Raw genomic sequence first — 25,349 nt, 5'->3', positions numbered from 1 at the left:
TCAATTACACCTTAGGTGACACCTAGGGATATATCTCCACTCGTTTATTAATTTCATCTCTATTCAGTATTTTTGGTTTAGCTATTCTTAATTTATTTATTTTCTTCATTTATTTTCTTTCTATATTTATTTATTTTCTTCATTAATTATTTAATTAACTAATTTTTTTTTTTTATTATTTATTTATTATTTTTATTTATTTATTTATTATTATTTTTATTTATCTTTATTTTATCGTTTATTTGTGTGTATGTATATATATATATATATATATGTATACTTTGCATATATATATATATGTGTAGATACATTTATACAAGCAATATCATACCTATTCATCTATGTATGTGGAACCTTATTATCCAGCCTATCAGCTACACATTATAGATAGCACGCTCAGGAGGATGTAATCACCAAGGTGACCCGCCCTCCTGTCAATCACAATTTGAACCAATCACAGACATTGTCGCTGTATTTGAAGGCTCAAGCAGCAGTACTAGAACAATTCAACTCCCAGAAGAAGACCTGACAGGTCGAAACGCGTTGGAGGAACACTGCAATCCCTATCTAACATCGTCTCCAGTACCACATTTGCCGTCCAACTGTTTCAGCTTACCACTACCGGAACTTGAATCTACTAGCGAGCAACAGAAGCGCGCCATCACCGCCGACGAAGACCGCCGGGACCAGCAGCTTGGCATCCGGGTAAGTATCCTCTGGTGCAGAGTCGTCCGCGGCCCCCGGCTTGCGCAAGCCAGGACCGTAGGCACCCCTCTCCCCTGTCCGGCACCTGGTGCATGCGCACGGACCTGCCCCCTGGCAACAGGGACAGTGTCCGTGATCTCGGCACTCAGGGCGCCCGTGACGCAGAGTGATCCCCGGCGCTCGCCACAGCCAGCCTCCCCCACACTACACGGAGAATAACCCGGGCAACGTACAGACATCCACAGGACTTACAGCATACCACCGAGGTACCCCTTTGGAATCAGCGGGACGCCGCTAGATCTCCCTGACTAAACACTATACTTTAACCATCTATCATATTGACTATTCAGTTGGCGGCATCTAAGGTTGAGACCAGTACCAGTGCCTATTCACAAATAGATCGGCACATTTGCTATTTATATTTTGTCTACATTTGTCTATATTTTGTTTATTTTTGTTTATATTTGTTTACTTTTCCTTCTGACAATTTTGACATATTGCAGCATTGTCCATTGTGTTTATTTGTTTGTTTAATCTGTTGGTGTATAACCAATGGTTTACAGGCACCATATTATATTGCATTACAATTGTAGTGACTATTATTGTGAAACTTTTATCAGTAAAAGCAACATTTGTTTCTTAGTTGGTACCCTCTCATCATTTTGGGTTCTACTACTTTAGAATATATTTAGAATATACAGAGTTCAGGAAATAGGTTGTGCGCAGCATCTGGTCCCCACGTTTCTCTGTATTTACCCACTGGATGAGGTCAGGCATCCCCCAGTGCAGCAGCATACCTGTGGCAAGCAGTACCATCTACACCACTTGCGCAGGACCTACAATCTCTCAAGAAAGATTTAATTTTAAATATATTTACAAATTAAGTTGTGTTATGGATATCACGGTCCAGACGCAGCGGTCATGGTCCTGCTGCTACTGCATGCACTCCACCTGACACTGCTGTGTACTTCCTGGATGCTAGACTGCATTATGGAACGCTCAGCGGCTACTACCGGTTCCTTGTGCAGCCATTTCTGGCATTTTGGGTCTCTGCAGTGTGTAATATTCCTCCAACCGGTTTCACCATTCAGGGACTTTGTTAGATCCCTGTGGATCCCATAGTGTGACCCAGCAACCAGGAAGTACACAGCGGTACCGGGCAGAGTGAATGCAGTAGCAACAGGACCATCGCAGCTAGTATCTGGACCACGACTGTGGGAAAAGGGGAACAAAAGCACTACATACAGTATTATGACTGACACCGTCCTAGGTAAACACCAACCAACTTTTCTGGCTTATTTGGCCAGTTTCGTGTAGGATAATAGGTCCCTGAACTTATCATCACAACCACTTGCTATCCTGTGTAATTTTGTCCAGAAGTACCTCGTGTTGCACAGGCAGTACAGACACTATCTGCAATAATTATTGTCCACCCTGATGCAATACTGCAACCATCTGAGTTGACCCATGTACCAGTATACCTAGCATTGTATAGCCATGTAGGCAAAGCAGTTTAGAAGATATACAGGTCTCTGGACTTTTATACCACAACCAAGGCCAGTCAGACTCATTATCTCTTGGCTGTTTCTTTTATTATTACATATGATATATATTTTGCCAGTTATATGTAAGTCTCTACCAAGTATATTTAATATATGAAATTTATTGTATGAAACATACCCTTCATATAATTATAATTGATGTGTTTCTAGGCATATTTTGTTTGACACACCAGTGAATCTGGCATTTTGGTTAGCTATCCCCCTGGCACCTTCACTTCCCATCCACAACCATAGGAACCTAGTTGTTTGCACGCTGCGACTTATCACATAAACCCCCATTGGATTTGCGCAGATAGTTTTAACTATTCCCCACATTTATAAATTGTTATGAAAATAATTATGATCTTAGTGTAATATCATAAAATAATGATGTCAATTTATTTTTTACATTTTTATTATTGTTTTTTTTTAATTTAACACAAGTAAATGAATAACAGGTAAGGGAAAGACAGGTAAGGGAATTGGGACTTAAACAGTGGGCACTGCCGAAAGGGCATTAAGCTTGAAAAATGAATTAAAATATATATGAACTATTGCTAACTCAACAAATGATGACCATTCACCAATAGACAAACATACTGTACTCAGTATATTGGAGGAAGCATGAGAAAGAATGCATCAAGACATACAGTAGTAAGTGTGTCATACTGTATCAGAGAGATAAGTACCTTTTAAGGACACAAACTGAGATTTTACAATTACTCAAACGTAATGGTCGTTCAATCCCAGGAGTAGAGAATACAGTGTCCCATTTAAATATGGTGCAGACAGAAATTTCAATTAAAGTAGTAATTTACTGTCATTAAATGCTCTACAGTACAGAGATTATATTTCTATTATTCATCTACAATCTTGGAAAGTTGAGCTTTGTTATTTCACTGTGGCATAATGCTTAAACAAGTCAAATCTTAATATTGTCTCCTTATCATTTAGTCTCAGAGGAAATTTTAACGCATAAAGCCCATATCTTTTCATTTTAATATCAAGTCACAACCACCATTGTGAAAAACTTTTAAAGTAGAACACAAACTGTAGCGACACAAGTACAGTAACATGCTTAGATAGTATAACGCAACATCCTCTGCACAGAGTGGATTCTTACTCTTCCTATTCTTTCCAAGATGTCATCTAAGCTTCCCAGATAGCAACTATAACATTGAAGTGGGCATCCCTGCTCGGTTATCTGTATACATAGACATGCCAGTGTAAGTAAGAGAAATACAACCAGGGAGGAGTACATTTTATCAAATCTGCTTTGTACATCCTATAAATGAGGCAGTTACAGAAAATCATATGCCTATTCCATGTCATGATAAAACAGCAGAGGATAAGGTAATGGTTTCAGTGATGGCTGTCTCCAAAATTATTATTACCCAGGTGATGTTCTGTTTGTTGTCTGGACGGTAATGAATGAACCAAATAATACATTGGACGATACTCTAACATAGTAAGGAATGTTTTAAGTTAGTGTGTAGCTCTGAGATTGGATGGCAATCATGACAGATGGAATTATCTTTGCCAGGTTTGGGGAAATCTGATATGTAAGATGTCAAAATGTCTAGGGGAAGAGCAGTACTTCTGAGATTAATAGCAACAGAGGTTCATGGCATGGTACTGTAAAATATCGTATACAATGGACCACAACTATTTCCAGGCCTTGTTATTCCTTAACACCTTTATTGTTTGTCACAGATCTTTTGCTGATCATTTGTCTATTTTATTGTATGTATATGTCTTATGAGTGCTACAGCAATACCACTAATTATTCCAGATCGGTCTATGAAAGTGTGCAAGAGTCTAAAAGTCATTCTAACCTTGTCTGAGCCTAGACTATATTACAAGATTACAGAGATAAGACTAATGTTTTAGTAGTTCCTTTTTGTTAATATAATGTAGAGTTAATTGGAACAGCTGGAGTAAAAGTCCTAAAATTGTTTGGGAAAACTGGTGAGAGAGGCCTGAGGGAGAATAGTGACAGAGCTGATGTTACGTCCATGGATTTGGTACATCATGAGTTATCATGTCAACACTCAATGTAAGACACCATGTAGACATGCAGCATGTTGACCTTCACAATGTCGACCCTGATGAAATGTCGACATGGTCACAATGTGACAATTAATTTGTTATGTATGTCTAACCTTAACGCTATCCCTAACCCATACTCTTAATGCTAATACTAACCATAATGCTAACCCTAATCCCTAAACCTAACCCTAACGTTAATGTCAACATTTTGTCCATGTCGACAATTTTTGCAGCTCATCAGATGGGACGACGTCACTGATGACGCACATGAACACGCAAATTAGGGTAAACATTGAGCAATATAGACGATATATCGTTCCGATCTGCATCGGAACAATATATTGTCCAATACATCGTGCAGTGTGTACAGCTGCCCGATATATCCATTATATCGGGCGTTGGGTCGGCTGGGATACACGTCGTTCATTGCCATTAAGTGTGTACTTAGTGGCAATGAATTCCCTCATACACCTTCACTATTGTTTAAATTTTTCATTTTAGTGTTAATTTTTTAGGCACATTTTGATCAACAAATACAACCATGGAAATCAGTAGTGTAGTACCCACACATTTAAAAGTATCTTTTCAACACTGCCACTTTTGTTTAACTATATCATGACTGCAAGTAATCAATGTTACAAGAGTCACAATATCTGCACTACTAATTATTATCATTATTATAATTTATTTATATGGTGCCACAAATGTTCCGCAGTGCCTTACACAGTACATAAACAAGTTGTAGACAAGCGACTTACAGAACAAAACAAGACCTAGTGGTGAGTAAGAAGTAGATGAAACTAAAGTAGGGAGAACCATAAGAGGGTAGAGGGCCCTGCTCGGAAGAGCTTACATTCTAAAAGAGAGGGGAAGACAAACAGGGGTGACACAGATGGGGTAGATGGGAAGGAAGAAGCATGTATCAGGGAGTTAGAATGATAGCTGGAAGGCTTTGATGAAGTTGTGGGTCTTGAGAGCCTGTTTGAAAGATTGCAAAGAGGTGGAGAGTCTGATGGGGAGTGGGAGAGAGTTCCACAGGTGGGGAGCAGTGCAGGCAAAATCTTGGAGGCGGGACTGGGAGGAAGTAATCAGCTGGCATGAAAGGCAGCGTGCATTAGTTGAACAAAGAGAGCAGAGAGGAGAGTGAAGGGAGATGAGATCAGAGATGTATATGGGGGAAGATTGGGTGAGGGCTTTGTAAGCAAGCATGAGAACCTTAAATTGGGTTCTAAAAGGGAAGGGGAGCCAGTAGAGGGCTTGTAGGAGAGGTGAGGCAGATGTAGAGCATTTGGAGAGGAAGATAAGCCATGCAGCAGCATTAAGGATAGACTGGAGAGGATAGAGATGGGATTTGGGGAGGCCAGATAGGAGGAGGTTACAGTAGTCCAATCTGGAGATGACCAGTGAGTGAGGGTTTTTGTAGCATCCTGGGTGAGATAGGGCCTGATCTTAAAAATATTTTTGAGATGGAAATGACAGGACTGAGAGAGGTTCTGGATATGTTGTTTGAAGGAGAGGGATGAGTCCAGGATAACTCCAAGACAGTGCACCTTGGGACTAGATGAGATAGTTACTCCATCAATTGATAAAGAAATAGTGGGAAGTGAGGTTATGTTGGAGGGTGGGAAGATGATCAGCTCTGTCTTAGACATATTAAGTTTAAGAAATCGCTGGGACATCCAGGAAGAGATAGCAGAAAGACAGTTGGAGATATGAGTCAGAAGAGAGGGGGAGAGATCAGGGGAGGAAAGGTAGATTTGAGTATCATCAGCATAGAGATGATAATGGAGGTCAAAAGAGCAGATGAGTGCACCTAGAGAGGAAGTATAGAGGGAGAATAGGAGAGGTCCAAGAACAGAACCTTGGGGAACACCTACTGTAAGAGGCTGTGGGGGGGAAGAGGAGTCATGAGAGGAAACTGAGAAAGATCGGTCAGAGAGGTAGGACGACAGCCAGGAGAGGGCAGTGTCACGTAGACCAAGGGAGTGAAGGATAAGCAGCAGGAGAGGGTGGTCCACAGTGTCAAAAGCAGTTGAGAGATCAAGGAGAATGAGAAGAGAGTAGTGGCCCTTGGATTTGGCAGCAAGGAGTTCATTGCTGACTTTCGTGAGGGCAGTTTCAGTGGAGTGGAGAGAACGGAAGCTGGACTGAAAAGGGTCAAGGAGGGAGTGGGAGGAAAGAAAAGCAGTAAGGCATTTGTAGACAATCCGCTCAAGGAGTTTGGAGGCAAAAGGGAGGAGAGAGATGGATCAGTAGTTAGAAAGAAGGTTAGGATCAAGGGTAGGTTTTTTAAGAATGGGGGAGACAAGGGCATGCTTGAATGCAGAAGGAACAGTGCCTGATGAGAGGGAGAGGTTAATGAGGTGGGCAAGATGGGAGCAGGCAGAAAGAGAGAGCAAGCGGAGGAGGCAGGAGGGGATAGGATCAAGGGGGGAGGAAGGAAGTGGGGGAGGACCGGATGAGGACCATGACTTCCTCTCCAGATACAGAGGAGAAGGATGTTAGAGTTGGTAAAGTTGATTCCTTATTTAAGTATTTGACATTTATGCAATTATTCTGTGATAGTTTGAGGTCTATGGTGTCATTTTTAATTATATGTTTACACATTTTGTATGATTATTATCACTTTTGCAATATATTTTGCCATATCAATATCAATGTTTTGTGCTGGTTCAAGGTGCCCCATACATAGTTAATGATTAATATGATCCCCTGTGATACATGTGGATTGTGTGTATTACTATGCAAACTCCAATATTAAATTATCTTCTGGAAAACCTGCCAGATTCATATTTTGTATCTTGACATTTACTGTATATGCAACTGAGATCTGTGTTGTTACTTTTGTGATTTTTTAATATATAAAACAAATGCCCTGACTCACTGACTCATCAATTCCCAGTACAAACCCCTGGACCTAGAAACATGATATTTGGGGAGTATATTCCTTCCATGACCTAAGCACCCACTAATCAGGGATTGTAATAAATTTGATTCCTAAGGGGGCAAAAGGAGTAAAATGTTTCCTCTCAACCAAAGTGATTAGGTGAAAGAGCAACAAGGCCCAAGTGCTGCAGGACTGTAAGTTCATGTCTGGGACAAGTGGCAGCTCCAAAGGTGGGGCTGCAGCACAGTCCAATATCCAAATAGGGGAGGCACACCAACTGCCAGTAATGTTTGGCAGCATTTGGGGCGGCAGTTGGTGGGGCTCCCATTTGAATATTGGACTGCGCTGCAGCCACATCTCTGGAGCCGCCATTGCTAAGAACCTATTTAAGTGGATACTACCATGCTCCATTACTACAGAGGCTTAAAATGAACTAAGCATATAAGTTAAGTTAAAATGGGATGAAGGAATTGGAAATAGTAAATATTTGAGGTCTACCCAAGTGAAACCGGGCACATTAGCTAGTTATTGATATTTGTATATGTCTTTGTTTGTCCATGTTTTTGCATTTTTGGTGTAGCTCTGAACAGTTTTATACGATTCCTAATAAAAGTTACATTTTAATTAATCCATTTCTCAAAGAGTGTCCCCGCAGGAGAGTATTCTCTTTCTCCATTGTGTTCCCAACTTTTAAAGGTGTACAGTTATAATGTTCACTCTAGGATTTGGTTGGGCAGGGTGCTGACCACTGAAGAGGGCACATTTTAATTTTTAAGGGCTAAAGTTTGGACTTTTTGCTAAAGCTGATGTATTCAGTTATAATTATACTCTAAGATAATCAATGTTACATTATATGTACTGTAATACAATGTCCCAGTTTACAGTATGTCACACAGTAGTGGCCCCAATTCACCTTATGCTACACATTAATGCCCCCAAATAACCATGCCATACAGTAGTACCCACAATTCACGTCATGCCACACAGTAGTGCATAATTTTACATTTAAAATTATCTAAGATCTCATGACTTCAGAAGTTCCCTTTAACTATACCTGGTAGAGTTGTTTTCTTTAATTTAAGGGTGTCTGTCATGTGGGACACTTTCAATAAAAATAAGCTCAGACTGTAGTAGGGTCACAAGTAAATGATTATGCTAGGTAATGTGTCAGCACTAATATTAAGAGACTTGACATCTGATAAAGACATGGTTAAATGAATGTTTAATGTAACTATATTAAGAATACCATGACATGGCTAGGTTTGCATTTCATTACTGTTCTCAAACTGGTAATGCACTGACTTACTATATGCACTACTTTATAGCAAATTGACTAAAAGGTGTGGTCACACTTCAAGCAGGAACAAAGAAGAAAACCATATTTTATCTGTCTTGACGTAAAATTGATATTTCTACAATAGTTGGGAGCTTCAAAATCAAAGGAAAATGCCTGACTGAAAATGTAGTTCAGATGTGATCTGGAGGTACCTAGGATATATAGTGGGAGAATTAGGTATCTAAACATATCCCAGAGCAGCTTAAATAATAAAGATTAATGTGAATTTACCATATTTTTATGTGGCTACTTCAGTTAAAATTATGTACAGTTATTTGTACTTAGGAAAAAGTTATGTGAGCAGTCCTTGCAGGTGTTGTTAACCAGCCAGCCAAACATCAGGAACTTGGCCATGACATCACTATGAGGTGTGGAAAAGTTGATAAAAGGTATGGGAACATTTTGCTCTGTGTCAGTCTTTGGAAGATCATAGTTCTAATTTAAAGCCTGGACCTTCATTTCCTGCCATTTCCCCTGGCCCAAAATAAGCCAAGTGTAATTCTGTATAAGTTTTTTCTTTTTATTCTGAAATTGCAACACACTGTTATCTTTGTATTCTGTGACCCTTTTTATTTTAATAAATGTACTCCTTTGTGTGAAATTGTGTTCCTTTATTAGTCTATTTTTTCAAATATGCTCCAGAACCCAGTCTTTATTATTAATTAATTCTAGAAGCAGGGGAGAACAACTAACTGAGTGCGAGTTTGTGTTGCAGAGACTGCACAATTGTGATAGAGTGTTAGGGGACCTGTTGCCCCTTTTATTTCCATTGGTGGTGGCAGCAAGAGAGCTGTAGAGTATAACAGGCAGAGTAAAAGAATATTAATTGTATTGTATAATCTCTGCCCTCTCTACATCAGAACTTGGGCATCTGCACAATCGCAGTCCTGATGCTATTGTAGTGCCAGATAGGATGAACCGGTTATTGGCTCTGACCTAGTCTGAGTGAAACAGGGATTACTATATAACATATGATATAATATATAACATGAATAGGCATTACTTGAGCATAAACCAAGTGTACAACATTTAATATAACATTTCAGACTTCCCTGCATTTCCTATGGTTTTTAAGTCACAGCTTTTACTGACAGATCATGATTTGCTATCTTAATTATTCACAGCTCCATATCCATAAATAGAATAATAGTAACAGTAACACTAGGATTGTCAAATATCAGCTATGTACTGTTACTAGTGTAGGGATGCAATGTATATTACATGTGTATACATTTAAAGGTAAACCCTGGTACCTGCACGCCTTGGGGCTCATGATAGTGTTAGCAGTTTTGTGGGCATAGTTAAGTGCCACCACTCAAGTCTAATTTGGGTCTTTGGGATAGACCCAAATTCCTAGCAGTGTTTGACTCTAGGCATAGGCATCGGAACAGGGGGGGCAGCTCGCCCCCCCTCCAACATTTGAAAGACGTCGGGCCGGCCACGGACAGTCAGGGGCTGTGCTTTACAGCAATAGGCTGCACAGCTCATGCACTTTAAGAAGGGGAAGAAGGTGTAATGTGCAGTCTTTAAGTTAAAAGACCGCACATTACACCTCCTCCTACTCCGTGCTGTGCCTGGTATGCTTCATATTAGTGCCGCTTTAAATTTTCACCTTATAAAAGTCGCCATTTTGTAAATATAGCCCCCAGAGAATAACTGTAGTTATTAATTGAGACACACACAGTGTAATATACTATAAAGGTTAAATTTAAATTCAGAACACTAGCTTGTTGACATGTAGTTAAATGGTTAAATGCTACAAACTGTTGTTGACATGTAGTTAAATGGTTAAATGCTACAAACTGTCTCTTACAGTGACTGTGTGTTAATGACTGTGTATGACTCAATAACATCGCATATCTATAGTGCATAACTTGTCACATGTCTGAGTCACCAGACTTAAAGGCCAACTTAATTACACTGCAGGAGCAATACATTTTTACTTGGCGTGAGGGCCAGATTGGCCATCTGGCAGTTCTGGCATTTGCCATAAGGGCTGATGGTCTCTGGGCTGGTTCAAGGAGGGAGGAAGTACTCCTACCCTCCACCCAACACCACTGGATACAGGGTTTTAGCTCTGGGAGACGGAAGGGGTGGCGGCAATGGGCTGGGAAGAGAGGGGGTGTGCTGCGAGGCCAGGCACCCACGACTCGCGGCATGCCCCTGGAAACGAAACCATGCCTCTTTTCCGAGCCCCAGTCCATCCCTGCTTTGCGCTATAAAAGCGCCTGCATGTGCCCAAACCAGTCACTGTGTGTATTGGAGCCTCACAGTGCTGTACGGCTGTACAGTACTTAGCCCAAGAGAGATAGTACCTCAGTAGAAAACTTAGAAGTGTGCTCAGTCCATGAAGAGGGCATAAATAACACCAAGTGTAGTGTATGTTATAATTCCAGCATATACAGGGCATAAATGTGGCAGCGGAGCCATCCTGTCTGCACTGAATGTCTTATTTCAGATGTGGGCACCATTCCAGAGCATTGGAGCAAGTCCAGGGGTCTGGGGGAGCAGCAGAAGAACCTAGCACTGCCCTGGACATATTTGTCTCATTATGCACTGGATGGTTTTTATTATACAGTATGAATAAGTAACCCAATTGATGGTCTATATATACTCCTAGTAGTGCATGTTTTCTTGGTCTCCTAGTTGTAGTTATTTATTACTGGCCTACACATTTTAAAATATCCACAAGTGGTGATGATTATTTCATTTGAGATCATAAAAAGAACATGCAGCACTAGTAACATTCTGCAATACAAAGAAGAGAAAAAGTATCCCATATGAGTGCACATAGTCTAGCAAAAAATCGTTATTAAAACATAACTTTTATTATTACAGTAAAATCCACAGAAGTGGTAGTTTCAAAAACACAGCTAAATAAAAACAGAAAATATAAGAGTAAAACATATAATATAAGGGAGATTTAAAGTACACAATCGTGCTCAAGTCGCTATGCCTTTAAATTATTATGATTAGTATTTTGTTCTGCGTAGGTCCAACTTATATAATTAATTCTCTAGGGCAATACCTCCTAGCTCTTCTATCCAATTTCAGTACCTATGACAGTAGTACAATAGTAGTATTTAGTCTTCTAATGCTGATGGTTACATGACATATTGGTTCAATTCTAACGTATTTTCACCTGATAAAAAGCTTTAGTACCTCATAGTACATATATATCTGAGTGTATCACCATTTGAATGATACTGTATATATAATTAAAACAAAAATACACAAGGGTTATTGTTACACAACATCAGGTCCATTTCACCGCTGGAGACCATTCATTAGATCCTCTAATAACAATTGTCCAGGAGTTGCACCTGTACAATGATAATATGATGACATTTGGATATCAAATATGATGTTTTGATTAGGTTGAAGCCTATTTCTACACGCACCCTTGATGCGACCCCTCCTCTCCCCTTTTTTTCCCATCCCTCTAAATTTTGATACTAGTAAAATTCTATTATATTACTATTTCTATTGTGGCCAAGGTGTGGGCTGGGGAGGGTGTTTCCAAGTAACTGGCCTTACATTTTTTACACCGACACTGCTGAAGCTTGCTTCCAGGACCAGGGAGAAGTAGTCTGAGTGTCTGCTTTCTAGGCTGCAAGGTGCTGTTCCCAATGCAATACTGGGGGTGGTTGTACCACTCACCAACCCCTAGTTAGTTACTCTCCTGCTCTGTTCACAGACCCACCCTAATCTTTCCTCCTCTCTGCTCAACTGATTCACAGATGGATGCAGATAGCATTGCTGCTGTGCTGTATATTTGGATGCTGCAGGGATGCTAACATATGGCAATGCAGCAGGAGGCATCTGTAGTTAAAAGACGAGACCTGCCAACTTCTGCGATCTGAGAGCTGCGTATGAAGACGCAGCATTGGATCACCATTGTGAACATCAGTCACTACTGCTGCTTACTCAGAATGGACAACGGAACTGCTCAGTTGGGGTCAGGAAGTCTGCATCGGAAGATGCAGAACCTTGCCCTGGCACTCCCAGAAAGCAGGGTTGTGATGCCCCCATTTCTGGGAATGCAGGCTGGCTCCACCCACTTCCTATTCCCAAATGCCCGCAGCCAGTCAATCAGGCTGCGGCTTTGGGTAACCATGAGCTTTTGCAGTAAAATACATTACAGATCCTGCGCATGCACCAATTAACATTGCAGATCTACACAAACCATCAGTTTTGTGTACATCTCTGAATGAGGCCCATAGAGCATGAACTCTACAGGAGCAAAGGGTGTACCGTGGGATTACATATACTGTAGAAAGAGGCATTCAGGGCAGGGGTACAAAGTAACCATGCCCCCCCCCCACAATGCCGTGATCATGCCCTCCTTTGCGCAGTATCTCGTACCATAAAAACATTTTGGGTCATAGTAATGCTCCTCCCGGTGGCTAAGCCCATCAGTATCAGGACCTATGTTTGTCTCAGCAGCTCTGCATATAGCTGCTCTATAATGAACTCTGTAAAAAAAAACATTGTTTTAAGGATTGTGGATAGTGCAAGGCATCAGAATTAATGACGTAGATCAGATAGTGAGATAAGACATTGCAGAAGAGAGAAATGTTGCAAAAACAATGCTATTGTATATGATAAAGATATAGCTATGATCTTAGCTATGGGATTGGGGGAAAGCACATAATTAATTTACGAAGGAAAATACATTAAAAATAAAAAAGTTATATTCTTTGTAGATAGTTTACTACTTAATCACATTTCTTTATACTGTTATTTCTTTGTAGTATAGCTTAGCTATGAAGTGTCGTACACACAGAGGTATTAATCATATGACTAATACATCTGGCAGAGTATGGATACTATATGCACAATGTCATTATTATACGCTCCATTGTGCTCCTATTCTACATTCCATGTGTGTGGGCTCGCTTCTCAGCATAGGGATCAAAGATCTATTTTCAGCTCCATTGGTACTCATTAACCTAGTTAACCTCATGATAAACAAAACAGTAATCAGATATAGCAAACTGTATATCATTGGGTATAATCCTTATAATGCAACTGGTGGTTTATCCAAAATATGAGGAAAGGGATAATATAATAACAGCACTTCCATGGTTTTTTTTTTCATGTTCAGGAAGGTTTGATTGCAGCAATCGTGCAATTTGCAATCGATTGTGTATAAAAATCTTTCCCTTTTACAATCGATTGTGGCAATTCTGCAATCTGCAATCGATTGAAAAAGGTGAAGATTTTTATACACAATCGATTGCAAATTGCACGATTGCTGCAATCAATTGCTGATGTATGGGGGCCTTAAGACAATGAATAGAGATGGATTCAACTGTACAGGAAAGGATAACTTTTGGTGTTGCAGCCGTAGTAGTTAAACCATATGGGACAATGTCATAATACCCTATAATACCCTTATAAATAAATAGTTTAAAGTATAAAGGCAGCACAGTGACACAGTGGTTAGCATTACTGCCTCTCAGACTTGTGTGTATGATAGAAATTATTTAGACTGTAAGCTCCAGTGGGGCAAGAAATGATTAAATATTCTTTATAAACCAGTGCATAATGTGTTGGTTAACAGTAACAATATAAAATAAATATACAGTATATAATACAAAAACTTATCATAACACACAAAATGTAATTCTGTAAAGTCCTCAAAATTGTAAGGGTTCATTCATAATTTTTATTAGATATCAGTGATCACATCATGATACTGATTTAACTTTATCAACATATTAGAAACCTGTGCATGTAACTTTGGTAAACATATTAAAAGTGGCACTCTTTTCTAATGAGAATCAATGTTTTCACAGACGTTTCAGGGTCTTTAGTTCACTTGTAGTGATCCCATATAAGCTGAAAATAACACAGTTAAAGTATAGTCTAATGAGAACTACACCTACAAGAGAATCTGTTATTCAGTGTAACCAGTTTAACAGTATAACCCAACATAATTAAATTTTCATAACAAGTTCAGTTTTAACACAATCATTTTTAGATTGCTCGGCATAGAGGGAACAGTGCTTGTAAACAAATCCATAGATGGTTTAGATAATATTGGCAAGGAGACCATCCTAGGTGAACAGTTAAAAAAATATCAAAATAGACTCAGGGGCCCATTTATTAATACATGTTAATATAATACCAGCAGCATATTTCGTTTAGCATCACAGTGATACTAATGAATATGTCATTAGTATTCAACATTACTTACCTCACCGGCGAGGTCCAGCGACGCCCCCCCCTAACGCCTGACGGCGGTGGGCTTCTGTGTCATGCACATGCGCGATGGCCAGTCTGTACATGTGCATGACAGTTTCACCTGGCGGGGACCTGGCTGTGCCTGGAAGGCTTCGATGAAGCTGGAAAGGCTGCTGCTCGGTCCCCATTGCCGGCAATGAGGACAGGATCACTCTCGCCATCTGATGTAAGTGGTAGAGTGACAAACAGCAGTAATCTTAGATATTTGCTGTTAGTTAAATATTGAAAGGAGGACAAAGGGGTTATGTCTCATTATTAAACGTGGCCCTTAATATAAAAAATATTAACACAGGTTATCAGGTCCAGCTTTGTACCTTTGCAAGCCAACCAATTTGCTCATGTGAGGTGATAATATGGTAGAGCCACCTATTTGCTCACTCTACAAATTTTAAATACCATGAACTCACAGGGTAATGCTACTTTATAAGGTATTGGACTCATTAACAAAACAACTACTTCCTTAGTCAACAAACTGCTTGGAGGCCATTGGCACATACAGTAGCTTCTCAGTGAAGAAAGCAGGAACTCCATGGGCAAAGTATAATTTAATGCATAAATACATTATGCACACCATGGATAAAATGTCTCACATTCAGCAAGCTGCTCACACACATCTGTACTGGTCTGGTTTCCTGGAATGGAAATGTTGTATGCTACAGTACTCCATTCTGCAATCATTTTCTTACGCAGAATTAAGATTTACAACCTAAATGTTCCCTATTGATATTATTATTATTATTATTATTATTATTATTATTATTATTTTCCTTTATGTATACTTAATACCTCTATGTTGGTGTTTATTACACTGTTTTTTTTAATTGAAGTCCATTAAGATTACTATTTTTTGTGGTCTGTCTGAAGTTTCTTTTTAAATAATTTAACAGTATACGATATAAATATATATACAGTCAGGTGCATAAATATTGGGACATTGACAGAATTTTCATATTTTGGCCTCTATTCACCACCACAATGGCTTTGAAATGAAACAAACAAGATGTGATTTAACTGCAGACTTTCAGATTTAATTTGAGGGTAATTACATCCAAATCAGGTGAACGGTGTAGGAATTACAACGGTTTCTATATGTGCCTCCCACTTTTTAAGGGGCCAAAAGTAATGGGACTATCAACTCAAAAGCTATTTCATGGGCAGGTGTGGGCTATTCCCTCGTTATTTCATTATCAATTAAGCAGGTAAAAGGTCTGGAGTTGATTCTAGGTGTGACATTTGCATTTGGAATCAGTTGCTGTCGACTCTCAATATGAGATCCAAAGAGCTGTCACTATCAGTGAAGCAAGCCACCATTAGGCTGAAAAATCAAAACAAACCCATCAGAGAGATAGCAAAAACATTAGGTGTGGCAAAATCAACTATTTGGAACATTCTTAAAAAGAAAGAATGCACCGGAGAGCTCAGCAACACCAAAAGACCCGGAAGACCATGGAAAAGAACTGTGGTGGATGACAGAAGAATTATTTCCCTGGTGAAGAAAAACCTCTTCACAACAGTTGGCCAAATGAAGAACACTCTCCAGGAGGTAGGTGTATATGTGTCAAAGTCAACAATCAAGAGAAGACTTCACAAGAGTGAATATAGAGGGTTCACTACAAGATGTAAACCATCGGTGAGCCTCAAAAACAGGAAGACCAGATTAGAGTTTGCCAAACAACATCTAAAAAAGCCATTACAGTTCTGGAACAACATCTTATGGACAGATGAGACAAATATCAACTTTTACCAGAGTGATGGGAAGAGAAAAGTATGGAGAAGGAAAGGAACTGCTCATGATCCAAAACATACCACCTCATCAGTGAAGCATGGTGGTGGTAGTTTCATGGTGTGGGCATATATGGCTGCCAATGGAACTGGTTCCCTTGTATTTATTGATGATGTGACTGCTGAGAAAAGCAGCAGAATGAATTCTGAAGTGTTTTGGGCAATATTATATGCTCATATTCAGTTAAATGCTTCAGAACTCATTGGATGGCGCTTCACAGTGCAGATGGACAATGATCCGAAGCATACTGCAAAAGCAACCAAAGAGTTTTTTAAGGCTAAAAAGTGGAATGTTATGCAATGGCCAAGTCAATCCCCTGACCTGAATCCGATTGAGCATGCATTTCACTTGATGAAGACAAAACTGAAGGGTAAATGCCCCAAGAACAAGCAGAAACTGAAGACATTTGCAGTAGAGGCCTGGCAGAGCATCACCAGGGATGAAACCCAGCGTCTGGTGATGTCTATGCATTCCAGACTTCAGGCTGTAATTGCCTGCAAAGGATTTGCAACAAAGTATTAAAAAGTTAAATTTGATTTAGGATTGTTTAGTTCATCCCATTACTTTTGGCCCCTTAAAAAGTGGGAGGCACATATAGAAACCGTTGTAATTCCTACACCGTTCACCTGATTTGGATGTAATTACCCTCAAATTAAATCTGAAAGTCTGCAGTTAAAGCACATCTTGTTTGTTTCATTTCAAAGCCATTGTGGTGGTGAATAGATGCCAAAATATGAAAATTCTGTCAATGTCCCAATATTTATGCACCTGACTGTATTTCCTCCACTGATGACTAAGAATTATAAGTTGAAACACTTTCATATGGTGTTATGCTTCACCAGAATACAAATGGACAGAATTGGTCCCCTAAAAAATGCTGCAGTGCTGAAACTGGAATACAATCACTTTGTCAACAGAAATGTTGTCAACAGTCAAAATGTTGACAGCATTGCTTTTACAGAAGAATGCTGACACAGTTCTGATGTTCTGTAAAGCATTTTAACCGTGTCGGCATTATCCCATCAACAGTGTTGTCTGCATGTTGATTGTCAACAGTACTTTTCTTTAATTATTTTACATGAAGTGATTTCTTGGTAGGTTTGTCTACACTACTGTATTTTACTAAAAGTGAGAAACTTTAGTGCAGCGTTTCATACACTTTGGATAATTCACCATGAACCTGTTTTATAAAGTGACCTTTACAAAAAATTTTTACGGTTGTATATTTCTTCAGCATGACATCTTTTTTAAACATATTGTGTTGTTCATTTAGTAATGATAAAAAGATAATTAACTCAAGCTGTGAACTTCAACGGGGGTATTCTACTACAGGTGATGTCTGAGAAGTGATGCTGGAATGCTGCCAGGGCAGTCGCAATTGTGACCCTTTGCGATAACCAACATCGTTAATTTTCCTTCACACCCCATAGAGGTGCCCAGTAAAATTGATGATGTTGGGGTACTGCATTCTAATGTAATGTGCGCAGCCAAACATTGTGGTTGGTTGCACATCGTGGAGAAATGACTACAGCATAAGAACTTTTATATGTATTTGTGTTATTGAGAGTTGTGTAAAGTAATCACAGGCTTCTAGCTATTGCTTTTCTTTGTAATGATAATTATTATAGAATAATAATTGTGTTTATTTTTATTCGTATTTAGGCCAAAAAAGAGGTGTGTGTGTAAAAATAAATCACTTCCCAGAAGACACAGATTATGATCATGACAGTGCTGAATATCTTTTACGTAAGTATGTTTTAATGACATGTGGTTCGTGTATATGGCTGAATGTGCTCCCATTGAGGCATTATTCCCTTTTCCTGGTTACCATTTCTCTGTGTTGCCATATAATCCCACATACTTCAGTTTTTCAGCAGATAAGGACTGTAGAACTATTCTGACATTGACAACTGAATGATGAAGTACAGATGGTAACTGATTACATAAATGTGATACCTAAAATGAATTATTCAGATGGCAGTTTTGAATAGTGCTTAATACTCTGTGTGGCTTTAATCTACCTAAATTGGGGAACAAAAACCTGATGTTGCTATTTGCATCATGTAGAGGTAATAAAACCTAAGTAGTCAAGAGGGCGGAAAATAGACTCCTGTGAGTCGAGAAGAGAATGGTTGGTGAGAAAATGGGTAAGGTGGCACAGTAGTTTGGGACATTTGGTGGCAAAACAGAACATGGAAATGGTGCAGCACTTGGAGAGGGAGGTAGTCAGTGGCAGCTCCAGAGGTGGGGCTGCAGCACAGTCCAAAATTCAAATAAGGGAGCAACACTGACTGCATGTGAGTCCTGGCCACAATTGAGGTGGCAGTTGTTGTGGCTCCCCTATTTGAGTTTTGGACTGTGCTACACCCCTGCCTCTGGAGCCACCACTGGAGGTATTGAGGGTTTCTTGGGCAAAGGAGAGATCAGAGCATGTTTGAAGTTGGTCAGAAGATGCCAGTGGACAGTGATGGGTTCAAGAGGAGAGCTAAGTGCATTGAGGGAAAGGGTGGGAAGCAGTTTGCAGGAAAATGGGTCATAGGAGCAGATTGAGGAAAAAGAGGAACTTAGGTTGCAGAAGGTGAGTGGGGGAGAGGGTAGGTAGGGGAGTGACTCCATCAACAAGAGATATGTCAGAAAGTATCCATTTAGAAGTAAGTCGCAGAGTAATGAGTCATGTGGGCAGAGACAGAAGGAAGTAGGGGGGTCAGAAAATCAAGCTGACTGGCAAAGAGGCAGCAATGGCTATTGCACAAGGTAGTGATTAGGGGTTTCAAGTACATTTGCTTTGTGAGAAATGCAGTGTAATAACAGGACAAAACTATTTGAACATTTGAAGTGATTGTAGTTAACGCCTAAGCAGGATTTTCTCCATTTGTGCTCATATAGGCGGGAGCACTTTTGAAGGTAGTGGGTAGTGAGTCAGTTTGGAGTGCCAAGGTTGGGATTTGAAGAACCAGAGATAATGTGGCAAAGTTTAAAGCAGAGTTTATTGACCAACACTTGCTCTTAGATACCTAGTTGTGCCAGTGCCAAAGTACACATGAAGTCTGTGCCAACTCTTTCATCTTAACCTCCGTCAGGATTCAATAGGTCTAAAACTTAAGGGAAACTTATTGAATGTGTTTACAATTTAGCTGATTGTATTTACAAGCAACCTATTATAGCTTATTTAAATAGTTACAGACCACAATCCCCTACTGGGAATAATGGGGACTGTGGCATCCACCTTTGGTAAATTGCAAGGATTCTTACATCATGCCTCAATTGCTACTTCCATGTGATTTAAATATTGACAACAAGCTTGATAAATAGGACCCTAAGTATTGTCCAATAGAATGAGAAATGTGCTGCTGATATATAATGTAGTCAGTGCTGTGCCCAGTGCTGTGCCCAGACTTCTGGGAGCAGAGGCATAATATTGGCATAGCCAACCCACAATGGGTATATCGACACATTATACATGCACCAATGAAAAGCATTATCTTGTCATGCTGGGGATGTATCTGGTGCTTCTGAGACACTAGGATGGCCCAAACCTCCTTCTGTCCTCTAAAAAGAACCCTGCATTGCGGCACACACCAGTGGAGAGGCCCATGCACACCACAAGTTCCTGCCTATTTTTTTTTTATGGCCCTTTGTCTCGGTCTGGCCCTGGTTGGGAGACATTTCTAAAAACTGTTGCAAACTGCACAAAAAAAGTGTTTTAACTAATTGCAATTTGCAACCAATCAATCTTTTCCTTACGTTTTCTAAGCAGTACTAGAAAAACTTGGATGTTTGATTGTCATTTCACATAGTAATGCTTCTGACACCGCAATCTGCCTGCACCAATATGACAAGAGCTTCATACCTCTATTGGGATATTAAAGGATCCTTCTTCTCTTACACTTTACATGTCCGCTGATATGTACCGTCACATGTAGCCCTGTATTCAGTGCCTCTTGCAAGAGTGCTGTGACCTTTCCGATATTCTTATTATCTCAAGGTTGCCTTATCCCCACCTATTTAAAACAGGAGAGACATTAAAATGCATTAAATGAAGAATGATAAAATGACACTTTGATGTTGGGAGTTTCTGTATCATTTGCATCATCCCAAGTGTCCTTGAACAAAATTATGTTGGAATTACAGAGAATACATGTTTTCCCTTCTTATATAACATGTATAGCCCATATGGAAAATAAATCATATATTCAAATTTTGCATATACAATTTTCCCCACAGTCTGCCTCATTGTCAAATGAACAACCATGATCATATGATCATAGAGTTCTTCCTAAGTTCGCTAGTATCAAATATCCATGAACAATTATACAGTATATTTGCTATTAGCTGGAGTACATAAGTATATAATTGAAGACTTTAAAGTTAGTGTAAAATTCATTCATGTAAATCTGAACAATGATTCCTAAATTGAGTTAAACATAATTTAAGTTAGTATTTTGCCAATAAGTAAACTAATTAATTAAATGATAAAACTGAAATGTGATTCCCTAAAATGTGTTATACATCCAAATTTTGCAGCCCTAGCCTTGGTGCAAGAGATCCGTCTGCAAGTGAATGGACTTTGTGTACATTTAACTAAGCATTGCCTCCATTACCGACAGCAGCATCCCGACAGTCAGAATCCAGATACCCATACATAAGTAGAGTAGCACTAACTCTCCTTCCCCGGTGCCTAAACTTAACCTACCCCCTAGTGCTTAAAGCTAACCTCCCCCTCCCCACACCCTAAACCTAAAACTCCCTCCCCGGTGCCTAAACCTAACCGCCCCCTCCCCGCACCCTAAACCTAACCATCTCCCCTTAGTGCCTAACCCTAACCCTCCCCCTAGTGCCTAACCCTAACCTCTAACCCTAACCCCCGATATTTACCTTTGGGATGGCAGCGATCAGGATTCTGGTGCCAGGATCCCGACGTGTTGGGATTTCGGCGCCGGGATTTCGACCATTGGAATACCGCACGCCAGAATGCTGACTACATCCCCCAATTCTGTCTACATGCCCACAACATACCCTCAGATAACACAGCCTATGTGTGAACACCCAGTTCTCAACAGAGCTACACCCATCGCCCATAGTTGCTCATAGTTGAAGTTGCTCGACTCGAATACAAGCGGAGTACGAAAAATCATAACATCTGTCCACAAATGAGAGTTATGTCCAACTCTGAATACGCCCAGTAGCATGTCTTATCATAAATGAATAACTGTACCATTAATCAGGTTATTCTCTAGTGGTAGGGTAGAAAAACAAAGGTTCTTCAGTCCTCAAAGTGTGCATGAGTAACCTAAGGTAACACATGCGCAGTAACAGTACCGGGTTGGAGCCAGCCAGTGTAAGCATTTGCTGCCACTATTAACGACAAAAATGTAGCTTTATCACGTTTTCCAGGACAGCTGTCCTGGCATGAGGGCAATGATAGCATGCCCCAGTTCTGTCAGAGCACCTTTATGCTCTAACAAATCTGTATGTAGATCACGAGAGCAGTTGCTGAGTACATTCTGACATTGTACACAGGTCTTCTAATAGACTACTTTGTCTGATAAGTTGTAATATTAAGGAAAATCCAAGACAGGTGAAATGATGGTGAGCAGGGTGATGTTGTGATATAGCTGTAATGTGCAAATACAGAATAAATTATACCAGCATTGCACCTTATAAGTAGAGATGTGTTTTGGTTTTGGATTCAGATTCATCCTCGTGTTTTAGTTTTGGTCCTGTATTTAAAAAAAAATAAAAAATAAATAAAAACAGCTAAAATGATGTCATTTTGTCCTGTTAACATGTAATCCACAAACCGAGTACAGTTTTTAAATGTGAGTTCCAAACCACAGGAAGATCCGAATTGGGACTTGGTTCGACTCGGTACCCCAAAGTGATTTCGGACTCTGTTAGACTCGGAACCCCTAAATTTGGTTGTTGTCGGAACTCAGGGAACCAGACCTGCACATCTCTACTTATAAGTGATGCCTAATTCACAGCAGCAGCTACTGTAGTACAACCTTCAATAGCACGGGCACTATGAATCGGCGTGATACAGCACTACAACCTCTATGGCGGAGGTCCAAATTACTGTAGATATCTCTTTTTTGGGGACAAGCAGTTGCTTGTAGGCCTATTCTAGTTACATATCTTACAAGAAGGTGGTGTTTTCATTTAGGTACATTTGTATAGCATTTTTGGGCTCAATTTTGTTGATGTGTCTTAAAATGAAGACAAATGGGACATTAAAATGGATTGTCAATTGATAGACTGGGAGAAATAGAAAAGGATACACTTATGCTCAGACAAACATTCACCTTGCCGTTCTCCTTGGGATTACAAAATGCATAGTTCTTATTAAGAAATATTTCAAAATTGAATTCTGTCTCGTTTACAGTGGACAAACCACTGAATTGTTTATTTAATAATAAAGTGTGTGACATAGAACTAATGTATACTGTGTTACTGATTAAGCATCCTGAAGGGTGTGAAAAGCCTTATGGTGTTAGTCTAAGTGCTTTTCATTACTTCTTCTTCTTCTATTTCTCTAAACATGGATCAATAAAACTTTGCTTTTTACTTTAAAGAGGTGACTGAGTTACATGAGTTACTAAGTGCAGTTTCCTTTGATGCAGTTATTAAGATATCTCTGTGCCCATTTCCCTGTACATTAAAAAGAGATGCCTAGGACTGACATCAACAACATGAGAATTTTAAACAGTACCAGTGGTGAATGTAGACTTTCCTTTTGGTGACATTTGGGAGGGAGTATTGTTGTGGTTTAGTAAAGCACCTTCTGTAATGTATAAAGCACCTTCTCTAAAATCAGATCGCAGATCTCTGGCGTCATTATAATACAGTCGCCCCTTCCCTAATCTTTATTGGCGTAAAAATCAGACCCTGTATTTGTGGGAAACATTACAGAAAATGACTTACCCATCATGCTGTCTCTCGGTGTGCTATACAGGTCATGTGACAGCATTCTGCACTGTGATTGATGGAATTGGTGGATAGTCTCAGTGCAGAAATCTTCATATAGAGGAACAGCGCCATCCATCAATCACTGTGCTACAGTGTGTCATTCACTGTGCTACACTGTGTCATTCCCTGTAACTATACTGCTACAGACAGCCTGGCTGCCCCTGGTGGCTTATAGGAAGGCACTTGCAACTTTGTCCTAAAAGTCAGCAAGTATGAAATAAGTATGATTTGTTATTTAAAAAAATAACATTAAGAGCAATAACAGATAGTTTAGTTTAATTTGCACTAATCCGTGACTAGCTCATGCATGCCATAGGACTGATGTGGGGTTCAGATCCCCTGGAAAAAAAAAATATTTAGACAAAATAAAAAAAGTTTAAAACCATGTTTTATTTAGTTTCAAAAATAATAATATAATAATAAAATGATAATTGAAATCAAAAGTCAATTAAAAAGAATTTGTCCAAAGTTTAAAGCATCCTGGCTGAATACAGTAAGGTGGCACATTCTGAAACGTGGAAACCTTTGCTAGTTAAAGTCACTGCTGCTGAGGCTATCGCCAGTGATAACAGTGTTGTCTCTGTTGGTGAACCCTTTCATTTATTTGGTGACCGAATGTGGCATTGCCAAGACCCATTTATAAAAATGTGAGAACTCTCCCCTCTCCTTAGGTAGTCGCTACCCTCAGCATAGACGTATGCAGGGTCGGGGCAAAGGGTTTGCAACAACACGACCCCTCTGCCCCTCCGGGACATAGACTATCCTCCCTAACCAACCCATCCCTTTTACTAGCACACAGACTACTAACCTGTACGGTCACTGCTGTTATCTACTGCTGCTGTCTACTCCCCGCATCTCAGCCAGCTCCCAGGGAATTATATGGGGATATTTGCCCACATGCAGAGTTTTGCACATCGATGCAATGGCACCATCCTTGCCTGTGTGCTTATTTACAAACCGTTATCATTATCAATGTGCATTTGCAGGAACCCTATCTGTCGAAAAACAGGTATATTTCTGCGTATGTAAAACTCTGCATAGACTACAGTCCCATCTAAACATACTGACTAAAATTAGCCTACATGCACTGTTGCCATCCAGTTACACCCCTCCATCTGCAAGTGGAGATCCAAATGAGTTGTGTAGTGTACAGTGTGTATTATAAACATGACTTGGTTGCAACCGCATCAGCAGGACCGGCTCCAGGGTTCGGAGCACCCTGTGCCAGCCCTCAAGAAGGCGCCCTAACATCGCATGCGGCGAAGGCGCGTGCAACCGAATTTGGGGATGTGGCCTAATTACAATATACCACGCCCCCTGTGTGACGTCATTTGCAGGCGTGGCACACCTCCAAATAACGTCAGGCTGGGGGTAAAGCCCAGCACTCGGTCACTGGCTGGGCCTCCCCCAGCCCTCTCCCATCAGTGAATGGTTGCCGCGCGCATGCGCGCGCCATCCATTCACACTCCGGGGGCACTCCGGGGGTCCGGCACTGCCGCACAGCTGCAGTGGTGGGGGTCCCCAACCTCCCGATTTGACCACCCGCGGGCCACTACGGCCCGCGGTTGGAACAGTGGGACAGTGCTGTCCTGCTGAAATCGGGATGCTGAGGAGGGGTGCCGCCCCTCTACGGGTGGTGCCCCTATGTGACCACACTGGTCGAACACCCCTAGAGCCGGCCCTGCGCATCAGCCCCTTAAAGTTTATGGCTGGCAATTAGCTTACAATTAAATTAACCTAAAATGTAAAATTTAGTTATGAAACAATAAAGAATCCTACCTACTTGGGGTCATACATATGAGCTGTGGCTATTAAATAACGAGACTGTACTTG

The 25,349-nt window shown here is 40.2% G+C and overlaps 1 protein-coding gene across 1 annotated transcript in view; it reads left to right on the top strand.

Annotated features, from left to right (window-relative positions):
• Positions 1-25,349, top strand: part of CACNG8 (calcium voltage-gated channel auxiliary subunit gamma 8) — a 76,513-nt gene that overhangs the window by 35,824 nt on the left and 15,340 nt on the right. The window contains exon 3 of the mRNA XM_088459435.1: positions 18,213-18,296. Coding sequence (XP_088315561.1) covers positions 18,213-18,296 — 84 coding nt within the window. The remainder of the gene's footprint in view (positions 1-18,212; positions 18,297-25,349) is intronic.

Source organism: Taudactylus pleione, unplaced genomic scaffold (genome assembly GCF_031769625.1).
Source record: "Taudactylus pleione unplaced genomic scaffold, aTauple2 ptg000041l, whole genome shotgun sequence".
NCBI lineage: Eukaryota > Metazoa > Chordata > Amphibia > Anura > Myobatrachidae > Taudactylus > Taudactylus pleione.
This window is presented reverse-complemented; position numbering and strand designations above follow the sequence as displayed.